General features: G+C 54.6%; 1 protein-coding gene across 1 annotated transcript in view; it reads left to right on the forward strand.

Annotated features, from left to right (window-relative positions):
* Positions 1-2,243: 2,243 nt before the first annotated feature.
* plxna3 (plexin A3) overlaps positions 2,244-14,963 on the forward strand; it is a 108,670-nt gene continuing 95,950 nt past the window's right edge. The window contains exon 1 of the mRNA XM_080204298.1: positions 2,244-3,500. Within this exon, the coding sequence (XP_080060424.1) occupies positions 2,292-3,500 (1,209 nt within the window). The 5' untranslated portion in view covers positions 2,244-2,291. The remainder of the gene's footprint in view (positions 3,501-14,963) is intronic.

Below are 14,963 nucleotides of genomic sequence, written 5' to 3' on the forward strand. Positions count from 1 at the left end.
AGTTTTCTTGTCGATTGCAGGATAAATATTGGTCACAGGACAAACCCTCCCTACCTACCCAAAACACACAGACACACACACAGACACATGCACACACTCACACATACACGCAAATATACATATACACACACACAAGCACATATACAAAAACATGCACATATACATATACACACACACACACACTCATTCATCCATATGCATGCATTCTCATAAACATATGCACAAATAAACACACTCTCTCTCACACACACACACACACATAGTGGATGAGGTGGAGGGCTCTTTGCAGGCTGCAAAGAGACATTGATAGGATGCAGAGCTGGGCCGAGAAGTGGCAGTTGGAGTTTAACTCTGATAACTGAGAGGTGATTCATTTTGGTAGGACAAACTTGAATGTGGATTACAGGGCCAATGGCAGGTTCTGAGGAATGTGGAGGAACAGAGAGATCTTGGGGTCCATATCCCCAGATCTCTGAAGGTTGCCACTCAAGTGGATAGAGCCATGGAGAAGGCTTATAGTGTGTTAGTGTTTATTAACAGGGGGTTTTAGCTTAAGAGCCATGGGGTTATGCTGCAACTATACCGGACATTGGTGAGACCACATTTGGAATGTTATGTTCAGTTCTGGTCATCTCACTATAAGAAGGATGTGGAAGCATTGGAGAGAATGCAGAGGAGATTTACCAGGATGCTGCCTGGTTTGGAGGGTAGGTCTTATGAGGAGAGGGTGAGGGAGCTGGGGCTTTTCTCTTTGGAGCGGAGGAGGATGCGAGGCGACTTAATAGAGGTTTATAAGACGATGAGGGGGATAGATAGAATGTGCAGAGGCTATTTCCTCAGGTGGATGTAGCTGTTACTAGGGGCATAACTATAAGGTTCATGGTGGGAGATATAGGAGGGATGTCTGAGGTAGATTCTTCACCCAGAGAGTGGTTGGGGTGTGGAATGCACTGCCTGCTGTGATAGTGGAGTCGGACAGTTTAGGAACTTTCAAGTGGTTATTGGATAGGCACATGGAGCACACCAGAATGATAGGGAGTGGGATAGCTTGATCTTGGGTTTAGACACAGCTCGGCACAACATAGAGGGCTGAAGGGCCTGTACTGTGCTGCACTGCTCTATGTTCTATGTTCTATATACACACACACTCACACACATATATGTATATACACACACACACACAAATATACACACTCACACACACATTTATACACACACACTCATACATACACACACACACTCTCACATATGCACATACACACACTCTCATATACACACACTCTTTCACATACACACATATACACACGCACACTGTCTCTCACATATACACACACATCAACATACACTCGCACAGATACACACAGATACACATACCATCCAGACGTTTTCCAACAGTATCTGTGGGACTTCTTGCATCCACCTGAAAGGGAAAATGGGGATCCTGAGTTTAATGTCTCATATCGAAAGACAATCCTTTTGACCGTGCAGCGATCCTTCAGTGTTGACCTTCCCACAGTGCGGCACTCCCTCAGCACTGACCCTCCCACAGTGCAGCGCTCCCTCAGCAGTGACCCTCCCACAGTGCGGCGCTCCCTCAGCACTGACCCTCCCACAGTGCAGCACTCCCTCAGCACTGACCCTCCCACAGTGCGGCACTCCCTCAGCACTGACCCTCCCACAGTGCGGCGCTCCCTCAGCACTGACCCTCCCACAGTGCGGCACTCCCTCAGCACTGACCCTCCCACAGTGCGGCGCTCCCTCAGCACTGACCCTCTCACAGTGCGGTGCTCCCTCAGCACTGACCCTCCCACAGTGCGGCGCTCCCTCAGCACTGACCTTCCCACAGTGCGGCGCTCCCTCAGCTGTGACCCTCCTACAGTGTGGCGCTCCCTCAGCACTGACCCTCCCACCGTGCGGCACTCCCTCAGCGCTGACCCTCCCATAGTGTGGCGCTCCCTCAGCACTGACCCTCCCACAGTGCAGAGCTCTCTCAGCACTGACGCTCTCGCAGTGCGGTGCTCCCTCAGCACTGACCCTCCCACAGTGTGCTGCTCCCACATTTATGGTGTTCCTAGGGGATGTTACAGTAGTTATATGAATGCACAGGCCTTTGATGCAGTTCTCTCTCTGCAGTTGACCCTCCGGCCCAGCGGGGGAGCTCCGAGGGTGTCCGCGAGTTGCAGAAGGGCTGGGACTTGGCTGAAAAATCTATTCTCTTCTTCCTGCAGGAATGATTTGTTCTCCGCGAACGGAATAGAGTTGGACTGAGGGAGACGAGGGACGTTGGGGGAATGGGTTCCCGCGCAGACGGTGCCACTGGGATGGGCCAACTGTTGGCGACCCAGAGGGGATCCAAGATGGCTGCCTACCTGATCGGGCTGATGCTGTGGGGGGCAGCGACCACGGACCTGGTGGGCGCCCATCGCCCAGACTTCCGGAGCTTCTCGGTGACGGGCACCAGACTGGCGCACCTGGCGGTGCACCGGGACACGGGGGCGGTCTTCCTGGGCGCCGTCAACCGCGTGTACAAGCTGGCGGGCAACCTGAGCGAGCTGCGGCTGCACCTGACCGGCCCGGTGGAGGACAATGCCCGCTGCTACCCGCCGCCCAGCGTGCGGGCCTGCGCCCAGGGGCTGTCGCCAGCACCCAACGTCAACAAGCTGCTGCTGATCGACTACCCGGGCGACCGGCTGGTGGCCTGCGGCAGCGTCTGGCAGGGCGTCTGCCAGTTCCTGCGGCTGGGCGACCTCTTCAAGCTGGGCGAGCCGCACCACCGCAAGGAGCACTACCTCTCCAGCGTCAACGAGTCGGGAGCCATGGCCGGGGTGGCGGTGGAGGGGCCCGGCGGTGAAAGCAGCCTCTTCATCGGGACCTCCATTGCCGGAAAGTCGGAATACTTCCCCACGCTGTCGAGCCGCCGCCTCACGCCCAATGCCGAGGACGCCCACATGTTCGGCCTGGTCTACCAGGATGAGTTTGTGTCCTCGCAGCTGAAGATCCCCTCAGACACCCTCTCCCGCTTCCCGGCCTTTGACATCTACTACATCTACGCCTTCGCCAGCCAGCGCTTTGTCTACTTTGTCACGCTGCAGCTTGACACGGAGCTGACCTCGCCCGACGCCAGCGGAGAGCCCTTCTACACCTCCAAGATCGTGCGCCTCTGTGCCGGCGACTCCAAGTTCTACTCCTACGTGGAGTTCCCTATTGGCTGCACACGGGACGGGGTGGAGTACCGGCTGGCGCAGGCCGCCCACCTGGGCAAGCCCGGCCGCCGCCTGGCCCAGTCGCTGGGGGTGCCCGAGGACGAGGACGTCCTCTTTGCTGTCTTCTCCCGGGGCCAGAAGCACCGCGCTGACCCGCCCGGCGATTCCCTGCTCTGCCTCTTCACCATCAGCGCCATCAAGGAGCGCATCAAGGCCCGCATCCAGTCGTGTTACCGGGGCGAGGGCAAGCTCTCGCTGCCCTGGCTCCTCAACAAGGAGCTGGTCTGCATCAACTCGGTGAGTGCCAGCTCTGGGGGGCAGGGGGAGGGTGAGACAGGCAGCACAGGGGAGCTGCGGAGTACAGTCCTGTCCATGCCAACTCCAGGCTTTCTCCCCCTCTCTCACTCTCTGTTTCTCTCTCCCTCTGTCTCCCTTGATCTCCACCAACCCCTCCAGCTGTCTTTCTCCTTTGCCCAATTTCTCCATATTTGTCCCCTCCAGACTCCTTGATTCTGGCCCCCACTCTCCAGCTCTGACAACCCTCCCTATCTCAGTAACCTCCTCCAGCCCCAACAACCCTCCCTATCTCTGTAACCTCCTCCAGCCCCCAGAACCCTCCCTATCTCTGTAACCTCCTCCAGCCCCCAGAACCCTCCCTATCTCTGTAACCACCTCCTCCAGCCCCAACAACCCTCCCTATCTCTGCAACCTCCTCCATTCCCCAGAACCCTCCCTATATCTGTAACCTCCTCCAGCCCCTACAACTCTCCCCATCTCTGTAATCTCCTACAGCTCTCCCTGTCTCTGTCATCTCTTCCAGTCCCTCCAACCCTCCCTATTTCTGTAACCTCCTCCAGCCCGTATAAACTTCCCTATCTCTGTAACTCCTTAAGCCCTTACAGCCCTCCCTATCTCAGTAACCTCCTCCAGCCCCTGCAACCCTCCCTATCTCTGTAACTCCTTAAGCCCTTACAGCCCTCCCTATCTCAGTAACCCCCTCCAGCCCCTGCAACCCTCCCTATCTCTGTAACCTCCTCCAGCCCCTACAACCCTCCCTATCTCTGTAACCTCCTCCAGCCCCTGCAACTCTCCCTATCTCTGTAACCTCCTCCAGCCCCTACAACTCTCCCTATCTCTGTAACCTCCTCCAGCCCCTACACCCCTCACTATCTCTGTAACCTCCTCCAGCCCCTACAACTCTCCCTATCTCTGTAACCTCCTCCAGCCTCTACAACTCTTCCTATCTCTGTAACCTCCTCCAGCCCCTACAACTCTTCCTATCTCTGTAACCTCCTCCAGCCCCTACAACTCTCCCTATCTCTGTAACCTCCTCCAGCCCCTATAACCCTCTCTATCTCTCTGTAACCTTCTCCAGCCCTCCGGGATCTTTGCGCTTCTCCAATTCCGGCCTCTCGAGCGTGTCCCAGTTTTCCATCGCCTCTCAATTGGTGGCCATACCTTCAGCTGCCTCGGAGGCTCTTAAGTTCTGGAATTCTCCCCCCCCACAGCCCTTACCTCCACTTCTTTATCCCTCTTTCTATCCATCAATTAAGACCTATCGAACCCCTTTACCCAGAGAGTGGGGAGAGTGTGGAAGTGGCTGCCTCGGGGAGTGATTGAGGTGAATTGTGTCGATGTGTTTAAAGGGAGTGGGGGGGTGGGAGTGGGGGTGGTGGGAGCTGGATAAACACAATATGGATTTACAATCTTTATCAATGATTTGAATGCGGGGGCAAAACTGGATGGGAATGTGAGTTGTGGAGAAGATACAAGGAGGCTCCATAGGAGGGACTGGGACAGGTGAGTGAGTCGGTAAGAACATGGCAGATTGAGTATAACGTAGATAAAACGTGTGGTTATCCATGTTCGCGGGAAAAACAGAAAGGCAGAGTATTTCTTAGATGGGGAAAGATTGATTTTGATTTGATTTATTATTATAAGGGGGGGAATTGGAAAAATATTGCAGGGGCTAAATGGGGGTAGAGTTGGGGACAATTGAGGAGTTAGTTTAAAGGGGCTAGCAAAGGTCTTTGAGTTTGATTTGATTTGTTATTGTCACGTGTATTAACATACAGTGAAAAGCTTTGTTTCTTGCACTCTATACAAGCAAAGCATACCGTTCATAGAGAAGGAAAGGAGAGAGTGCAGACTGTAGTGTTACAGTCATAGCTAGTGTATCGACAAAGATCAACTTAATGAGAAGTATGTCCATTCAAAAGTCTAATTCATCCCAATCCTATTCCCCCTTTAGTCCCCTCTGCTCCCAGAAAAACAACCCCAGTCTATCCAACTCTCTTCATCACTAAAACTCTCCAGCCCAGGTAACGTCCTGATAAATCTCCTCCCACACCCTTTCCAGTGCTATCCACTCCCTCCTATAATGTGGATTCCAGAGCCGCACACAATGCTCTAGCTGTGGCCTAACCAATGTTTTAGATAGATTATTCAGGGATGGAAGAGATTGGGCCCTGCGTTCTGTTGGGTTCCGAAGAGTGAGAGGCGACCTCATTGAAGCTTACAAAATTCTCATGGGACTGGATGTAGTGAATGTGGAGGGGATGCTTTCCTCTGGCTGGGAGTCAGGGGAGTGGGGTGGATGTGGGGGTAGGTCTAGAACAAGGGATCTCAGGATATAGGGGAGGCCATTTAGGACCGAGGTGAGAGGAAATGTCTTCACTTGGAGGGTGGTGAATTTTTGGAGTTCTCAGCATGGGGGTGGGGGTTGTGGGGGAGGGGGAGGTGCATGGAGGCCAAGTCATTGAGCATGTCATTGAGATCCGACTATATTAAAGATATCAAGGGACTTGGGAAGAAAATGGCTTTGAGATGGAGGGTGAGGCGTGATCATTTTATATTCGATTTGATTTATTATTGTCACATGTTAGTATACCATGAAAAGTACTGTTTCTTGTGCGCTACACAGACAAAGCATACAAAGAGAAGGAGAGGAGTGAGTGCAGAATGTAATGTTACAGTCATAGCTAGGATGTAGAGAAAGATCAGCTCAGTACGAGGTAGGTCCATTCAGAAGTCTGTCAGCAGCAGGGAAGAAGCTGTTCTTGAGTCGGTTGGTACCTGACCTCAGACCTTTGTATCTTTTTCCCAACGGGAGAAGGTGGAAAGAGAGAATGGCCAGGGTGCATGGGGTCCTTAATTATGCTGGTTGCTTTTCCAAGGCAGTGGGAAGTGTAGACAGAGTCAGTGGATGGAAGGCTGGTTTGTATGATGGATTGGGCTACGTTCAGAACCCTTTGTAACTTCTTGCATTTTTAAATGGTTTTTAAGTGGATGAACAGCCTCAAGGGGCTGAATGACCTACACCTGCCCCTGTGTTCCTGTCTTCCAATGTGGGGATATCCAATGTGGGAAGAGTGGCAGAAATGGGTGGAGGGGTGGGGAGGGATGAAGAAGGAGGCTGGTGTGGGGGCAGGTACACTGGCAGGGAGCAGAGGGGCTGAAAGGCCTGATTGTGGGGCTGTAGATATCGGACAGAGTCAGATTTATGTTTAAAAGTCAGGGTTTCCCGATTAGGTATCTCTCTCTCTCTCTCTCTCTCATTCCCCAGTATTCCGAGGAGATTGCTCTGAAGTTGTTTACGGTGACATGGAGTGTGAAGCAGGGAGCGGGAGGGCCCCTGGAGGGTATCAGTGGAAAAGCCTGCGCTATCAGTACAGCAGCATCACAAGGAAGGGCGCTGCTAGGGCAGGCACATATGCCATCAACTCTCCTTCCTCGCCACACCTTCTTCTCCGTACACTCACTCCCAGGCCACAGTGCCAGGCAACAGGGCGCATTTGTATAGCGTCTGTACAGCCTGGGGAAACTTCCCTAAGGTGCTGCAGAAAACCAGTGTCGAACAGAATTCGACCCTAAGCCCGTGGATAGGGAACCAAATGCTCAGCCAGAGAGATGGTTTTAAAGGAACATCTTAAAGGAGGGGAGAAAGAGACAGGGAGAAAGAGAAAAACAGAGAGAGGAAGAGAGAGAAACAGAGAGAGAGAGAGGGACACAGAGACAGACAGGGAGAGAGAGAGAAGCAGTGATAGGGAGAGAGAGAGAGACAGAGAGAGGGAGAGAAAAACAGAGAGAGAGGGAGAGAGGCAAAGAGGGAGAGAGGCAGAAGGAGAGAGAGACATAGAGAGTAAGATTTAGGGAGGGAATGCCAGAGCTTAGGGCCCCAAGCAGATGAAGGCACGGCCGCCAATGGTGGAGTGCTGGGAATCGGGGGATGCTCGAGAGGCTGGAATCGGAGGAGTGCAGAGATCTCGGAGGATTGTAGGAGGTGACAGAGATAGGGAGGGTTGTAGGGGCTGGAGGGGGTTACTGAGATAGGGAGGGTTGTAGGGGCTGGAGGTGGTTACAAAGATAGGGAGGGTTGTAGGGACTGGAGGGGGTTACAGAGATAGGGAGGTTGTAGGGGCTGGAGGGGATTACAGAAATAGGGAGGATTATAGGGCCTGGACGAGGAAGTTACAGAGATAGGGAGGTTTGTAGGGGCTGAAGGAGGTTACAGAGATAGGGAAGGTTGCAGGGGCTGGAGGAGGTTACAGAGATGGGGAGGGGTGTTGGGTCTGGAGGAGGTTACAGAGATAGGGAGGGGTGTAGGGTCTGGAGGAGGTTACAGAGATAGGGAGGAGTGGAAGGACTGGAGGAGGTTACAGAGATAGGGAGGGTTGTAGGGGCTGGAGGAGGTTACAGAGATAGGGAGGGGTGTAGGGGCTGGAGGAGGTTACAGAGATAGGGAGGGGTGTAAGGGCTGGAGGAGGTTTCACATATATGCACACAGCAGGGATTGGGAAATCGATGTTTTGGATGTTTACCTTGCCAGCTGGGACTCTATGGAGAGAGCTGGCTGTCCCTGTGGGCTGTCAGCCTGACCCTCCCAGGTGTGCCCCATCTGCAGCTGCACAGTGACTGCTTAATGAGCACAGTGCCTCCCGCACTCCCCTGGCCATCTCCGCACACAAGCATGGCAAAGGGGGCCATTCTGCCCCTCGAGCCTCGCCCAGCTAATGGGGGTCTCAGCCGGTCTGCATCTCAGCCATTTCCACCTACTATGAAAATCCTTTCTGCGTGAGGGATCCACGGATCCATCGGGAGGTGGTAGTGACATCAGTGGATCACTAATCCAGCTAATGCTCTGGGGTGCCAGGTTCAAATCCCATCAAACTCAATTATAAAAATTCAGGAATTATAAAGTTAGTCTCAGTAATTCCAGCGATTGTCATTCAAAACTCATCTGCTTCACTAATGTTTAGAAAGTTTATTTATTAGTGTCACAAATAGATTTACATTAACATTGCAATGAAGTTACTGTGAAAATCCCCCAGTTGCTATGCTCCGGCACCCGTTCGGGTACACTGAGGGAAAATGTAGCAAGGCCAATGCACCTTTCGGACTGTGGGAGGAAACCGGAGCACCTGGAGGAAACCCATGCAGACACAGGGAGAATGTGCATACTGCACACACAGTGACCCGAGCTGGGAATCGAACCTGGGTCCCTGGCGCTGTGAGGCAGCAGTGTTAACCACTGTGGCACCCTGACGCCGTACCCTTTAAGGGAAAAGGAAATCTGCTGCCCTTACCCCGGTTTGGCCTACGTGTGACTCAAGACCTTCCCTCACACACAGCAAAGTGGTTCATTGTGAATGGAACCCTAAATTAGGCTCAAGTCAGACATTCAGTTCAAGGGGTAATTAGGGATGGGCAACTGATGCTGGCTTCCCCCATGTCCCCAGAAACAATAAAGTCAGTCCTCTGCCCAGCCCCTACTTCTACATTTGCAAACATGACGAACTAGGCACAGGACCATTTGGGCCTTCGAGCCTGCTATCCCTTTCAATGTTAGGGCAGAACTGATCCATTTTCCTGCCTAACCCAATGGTGTACCTGTCCTGGGAGTGTTTGATGGGGGACAGTGTAGAGGGAGCTTTACTCTGTATCTAACCCCGTGCTGTACCTGTCCTGGGAGTGTTTGATGGGGGACAGTGTAGAGGAAGCTTTACTCTGCATCTAACCCCGTGCTGTACCTGTCCTGGGAGTGTTTGATGGGGGGACAGTGTAGAGGGAGCTTTACTCTGTATCTAACCCCGTGCTGTACTTGTCCTGGGAGTGTTTGATGGGGGACAGTGTAGAGGAAGCTTTACTCTGCATCTAACCCCGTGCTGTACCTGTCCTGGGAGTGTTTGATGGGGGGACAGTGTAGAGGGAGCTTTACTCTGTATCTAACTCCGTGCTGTCCCTGTCCTGGGAGTGTTTGATGGGGGACAGTGTAGAGGAAGCTTTACTCTTTAACTAACCCCGTGCTGTACCTGTCCTGGGAGTGTTTGATGGTAACAGTGTAGAAGGAGCTTTACTCTGTATCTAACCCCGTGCTGTCCCTGTCCTGGGAGTGTTTGATGGGGGACAGTGTAGAGGGAGCTTTACTCTGTATCTAACCCCGTGCTGTACTTGTCCTGGGAGTGTTTGATGGGGACAGTGTAGAGGGAGCTTTACTCTGTATCTAACCCTGTGCTGTACCTGTCCTGGGAGTGTTTGATGGGGGGACAGTGTAGAGGGATCTTTACTCTGTATCTAACCCCGTGCTGTACTTGTCCTGGGAGTGTTTGATGGGGGACAGTGTAGAGGAAGCTTTACTCTGCATCTAACCCCGTGCTGTACCTGTCCTGGGAATGTTTGATGGGGAGACAGTGTAGAGGGAGCTTTACTCTGTATCTAACTCCGTGCTGTCCCTGTCCTGGGAGTGTTTGATGGGGGACAGTGTAGAGGGAGCTTTACTCTGTATCTAACCCCATGCTGTACTTGTCCTGGGAGTGTTTGATGGTAACAGTGTAGAAGGAGCTTTACTCTGTATCTAACCCCGTGCTGTCCCTGTCCTGGGAGTGTTTGATGGGGGACAGTGTAGAGGGAGCTTTACTCTGTATCCAACTCCGTGCTGTCCCCGTCCTGGGAGTGTTTGATGGGGGACAGTGTAGAGGAAGCTTTACTCTGCATCTAACCCCGTGCTGTACCTGTCCTGGGAGTGTTTGATGGGGGACAGTGTAGAGGGAGCTTTACTCTGTATCTAACCCCGTGCTGTACTTGTCCTGGGAGTGTTTGATGGGGACAGTGTAGAGGCAGCTTTACTCTGTATCTAACTCCGTGCTGTCCCTGTCCTGGGAGTGTTTGATGGGGGACAGTGTAGAGGAAGCTTTACTCTGCATCTAACCCCGTGCTGTACCTGTCATGGGAATGTTTGATGGGGACAGAGTAGAGGGAGCTTTACTCTTTATCTAACCCCGTGCTGTACCTGTCCTGGGAGTGTTTGATGGGGGACAGTGTAGAAGGAGCTTTACTCTGTATCTAACCCCATGCTGTCCCTGTCCTGGGAGTGTTTGATGGGGGACAGTGTAGAGGAAGCTTTACTCTGCATCTAACCCCGTGCTGTACCTGTCCTGGGAGTGTTTGATGGGGGACAGTGTAGAGGGAGCTTTACTCTGTATCTAACCCCGTGCTGTACTTGTCCTGGGAGTGTTTGATGGGGACAGTGTAGAGGGAGCTTTACTCTGTATCTAACCCCGTGCTGTCCCTGTCCTGGGAGTGTTTGATGGGGACAGTGTAGAGGGAGCTTTACTCTGTATCTAACCCCGTGCTGTACCTGTCCTGGGGGTGTTTGATGGTAACAGTGTAGAGGGAGCTTTACTCCATATCTCACCTGTGCTCTGAGTTTTTCATAGAGGAAACCTGCCTCAGTCCTCCCTGCTGTAGGCCACTTCAAGTCTAGATCCAGGTCTTTTATGAACTGTACACAAAGCATCAAGTCTGCACACACACACGGGCACGTATACAGGCCCCTGCACAGATAATGTCGAAGGCCTCTGTCTGCCCTGGCTCCCTCGAGGCCTATCAAATAAACCACCGTTATCTCTCAAACAGTAACATCTATCGTCCCAGCCAGAGATAAGAGTTCCTGGGGGGAATGGGAAGTGGCAGTCGTAACGCCTGGATCTGTTTGTGTTGATCGCAAAAACCTTCAGACCCACCACTGAATCTCTTCACTTGAACCACATCCCTGCCAGTCAGTCAACACCCATTCCCTCACGCTCGCTCACCCCCTCCCCATCTCCCTCACGCTCACTCACCTGCTCCCCACCTCCCTCACGCTCGCTCACCCCCTCCCCACCTCCCTCACGCTCGCTCACCCCCTCCCCACCTCCCTCACGCTCACTCACCCGCTCCCCACTCCCTCACGCTCACTCACCCGCTCCCCGCTCACTCACCCGCTCCCCACTCCCTCACGCTCGCTCACCCCCTCCCCACTCCCTCACGCTCGCTCACCCCCTCCCCACTCCCTCACGCTCGCTCACCCCCTCCCCACTCCCTCACGCTCGCTCACCCCCTCCCCACTCCCTCACGCTCGCTCACCCCCTCCCCACTCCCTCACGCTCGCTCACCCCCTCCCCACTCCCTCACGCTCGCTCACCCCCTCCCCACTCCCTCACGCTCGCTCACCCCCTCCCCACTCCCTCACGCTCGCTCACCCCCTCCCCACTCCCTCACGCTCGCTCACCCCCTCACGCTCACTCACCCCCTCCCCATTCCCTCACGCTCACTCACCCCCTCCCCACTCCCTCACGCTCGCTCACCCCCTCCCCACCTCCCTCACGCTCGCTCACCCCCTCCCCACCTCCCTCACGCTCGCTCACCCCCTCCCCACCTCCCTCACGCTCGCTCACCCCCTCCCCACCTCCCTCACGCTCGCTCACCCCCTCCCCACTCCCTCACGCTCGCTCACCCGCTCCCCACCTCCCTCACACTCACTCACCCGCTCCCCACCTCCCTCACCTGCTCCCACCTCCCTCACGCTCGCTCACCCGCTCCCACCTCCCTCACGCTCACTCACCCCCTCCCCACCTCCCTCACGCTCACTCACCCCCTCCCCACCTCCCTCACGCTCACTCACCCCCTCCCCACCTCCCTCACGCTCACTCACCCCCTCCCCACCTCCCTCACGCTCACTCACCCCCTCCCCACCTCCCTCACGCTCACTCACCCCCTTCCCACCTCCCTCACGCTCACTCACCCCCTCCCCATCTCCCTCACCCCCTCCCCACCTCCCTCACCCCCTCCCCACCTCCCTCATGCTCGCTCACCCCCTCCCCACCTCCCTCACACTCACCCCCTCCCCACTTTCCTCACGCTCGTTCACCCCCTCCCCACCTCCCTCACGCTCGTTCACCCCCTCCCCACCTCCCTCACACTCGCTCACCCCCTTCCCACCTCCCTCACGCTCGCTCACTCCCTCCCCACCTCGCTCACCCCCTCCCCACCTCGCTCACCCCCTCCCCACCTCCGTCACTCCCCCCCCTCCCCCCCACCACCTCCTCCCCACCACCTCCCTCACACTCGCTCTCCCCCTCCCCCATTCCCTCACGTTTGCTCTCCCCCTCCACTCACTCACACCCCTCCCCCTCCCCCTCACATATGTCTTAGAATCATAGTACACCTAAAGAGCAGAAGGAGGCCATTCAGCCCATTGAGCCTGCACTGAATCTTCAACAGAGCATTTTACACAATCCAGATACCTGTAAACCCATGTATTTACCCTGCTAATCCCCCTTATCTGCACATCTTAGACACTAAAGAGTAATTTAGCTTGGCCAATCCACTAACCAACAATCTTTGGACACTAAGGGATAATTTAACGTGGCCAACCTACCTAACCCGCACACCTTTGGACTGTGGAAGGAAACTGGAGCACCCAGAGGAAACCCAGGCAGACATGGGGAGAATGTGCAGGCTCCACACAGACAGTGGCCCGAGGCCGGGAATTGAACCGGGGTCCCTGGTGCTGCGAGGCAGCAGTGCTAACCACTGTGCCATCGTGCCACCCTCAGGCTTCTCCCACTCATTGGGAATCAATCCTGGCCTCTCCCTGTGAGCTGGAGTCTCCTCATCACTCCTCCCCGTTCTGGGGGTTGCTCATTTCAGATTCAGTGTGACTCCCCTCCTCCATCTGCCCGGCCCTGCGAAGCTGCGTACGGCAGTGTCATAATGGGGCTCGAGGCAGCTGGGGTTACAACAACAACCTTGAGTCACCATCTGCCTGTATTCCTCTATCCCCTTTAACACAGTTAAACATCCCTTAAGGCACTTCAGAGCACCAGAAATCAGAGTGCATCTGACCCCATGCCACCAAAGGAGATATTAGGGAACAGGCTACCAAATGCTGCATCACAGAGGTGGGATTTTAAGGAGCCTCTTAGAGGAGGAGAGTGAGAGAGAGAGAGAGAGAGAGAGAGTGACAGAGTGAGACAGACAGAGAAAGAGAGAGAGAGAGAGAGGCAGAGAAGTTTACCCCACGCCCCCCAGGCAGCTGAAGGCACAGCCACCAAGGGTAGATTGACGGGAATCAAGGGATGCTCGGAGGGCTGGAGGAGGTTACAGAGATAGGGAGGGTTGTAGGGGCTGGAGGAGGTTACAGAGATAGGGAGGGTTGTAGGGGCTGGAGGAGGTTACAGAGATAGGGAGGGTTGTCGGGGCTGGAGGAGGTTACAGAGACAGGGAGGGTTGTAGGGGCTGGAGGAGGTTACAGAGATGGGGAGCATTGCAGGAGCTGGAGGAGGTTGTGGAGGGAGGGAGGGATTAGAAAGCAGTGATAGTGAATTTTTAAATGGAGGTGTTATCAGACCAGGAGGTAGTGTAGGTCAGCAAGTGGAGGGGATTTGGTGCGAGTGAGGGCACAGGGCGGCAGATTGGGAGAAGGGGAATGTGCAGTGGGAGACTGGAAAGAATTGGAACAGTTGATTGCGAGCGATGCTGAAACAGCTGACTATCTGTCAAAGCTCAGTGCTGTCCACAGCTTTATCCTGCTGTGCTGCCTGATTTATTCCAGCTCTGTCCCTCTTGATCTGCACAGTGCCTGTCCATAATCCAGATATGTCAGACTTTCCCCAAAAATGCAGGTACTTCCCACTCACTGTGACACAATCTGACTTTGGGTGTCAGCTTTGGCCGTCTCCTGGAGGGGTGGCCGGTGTGATGGTGGTGGGGGTTGGGAGGGGGGGAGGTGGAACATTGCGGGTACATGAATTAAGCGACTGATTGCTGCCCATTGACATTTACTGACCACCCTTTCCCCCTGCTCCATCCCCAGGATGTGGGGCGGCACGGTGGCACAGTGGCTAGCACTGCTACCTTACAGCGCCAGGGACCTGGGATCGATTCCTCAGGTCACTGTCTGCGTGGAGTCTGCACGTTCTCCCTGTGTCTGCCTGGGTTTCCTCCAGGTGCTGTGGTTTCCTCCCACAGTCCAGAGATGTGTGGGTTAGATGGACTGGCCAAAATAAATTGACCCTAGATTCGAGGTATTAGCAGGGTAAATATGGGATAGGGTGGGATTGTTGTCAGTGCAGGCTCGATGGGCTGAATGGTCAACTTCTGTACTGTTGGGATTCTATGATTCTAACCCAATCAGCCACATCATCCAGGGCTGTTGTAGGTGGAACTGGACTTGTCTTGCTCTGCCCTCAGTAGTTGAATGACTGTGCTGGCCATCTGGAGTAGGCTAAGAGTGGGGTAGGGGGTTGGAGGGGGGAAGCGGTGGGGTGGGGGTTGGAGGGGGGAGCGGTGTGGGGGGAGGTTGGGGGGGAGGTTGGGGAGGAGCAGTGGAAGGGTGATGGTTGCGGCGGGTGGAACATGTGAACCGTAAGCACCCACCTCAACGGCACAGGAAGGGCGGGCGGGTTGCGGGCCAGGGTATTCGACTGCGGTTGTCTTCGT

Source organism: Carcharhinus amblyrhynchos, chromosome 15 (assembly GCF_965287045.1).
Source record: "Carcharhinus amblyrhynchos chromosome 15, sCarAmb.v2.hapA, whole genome shotgun sequence".
NCBI lineage: Eukaryota > Metazoa > Chordata > Chondrichthyes > Carcharhiniformes > Carcharhinidae > Carcharhinus > Carcharhinus amblyrhynchos.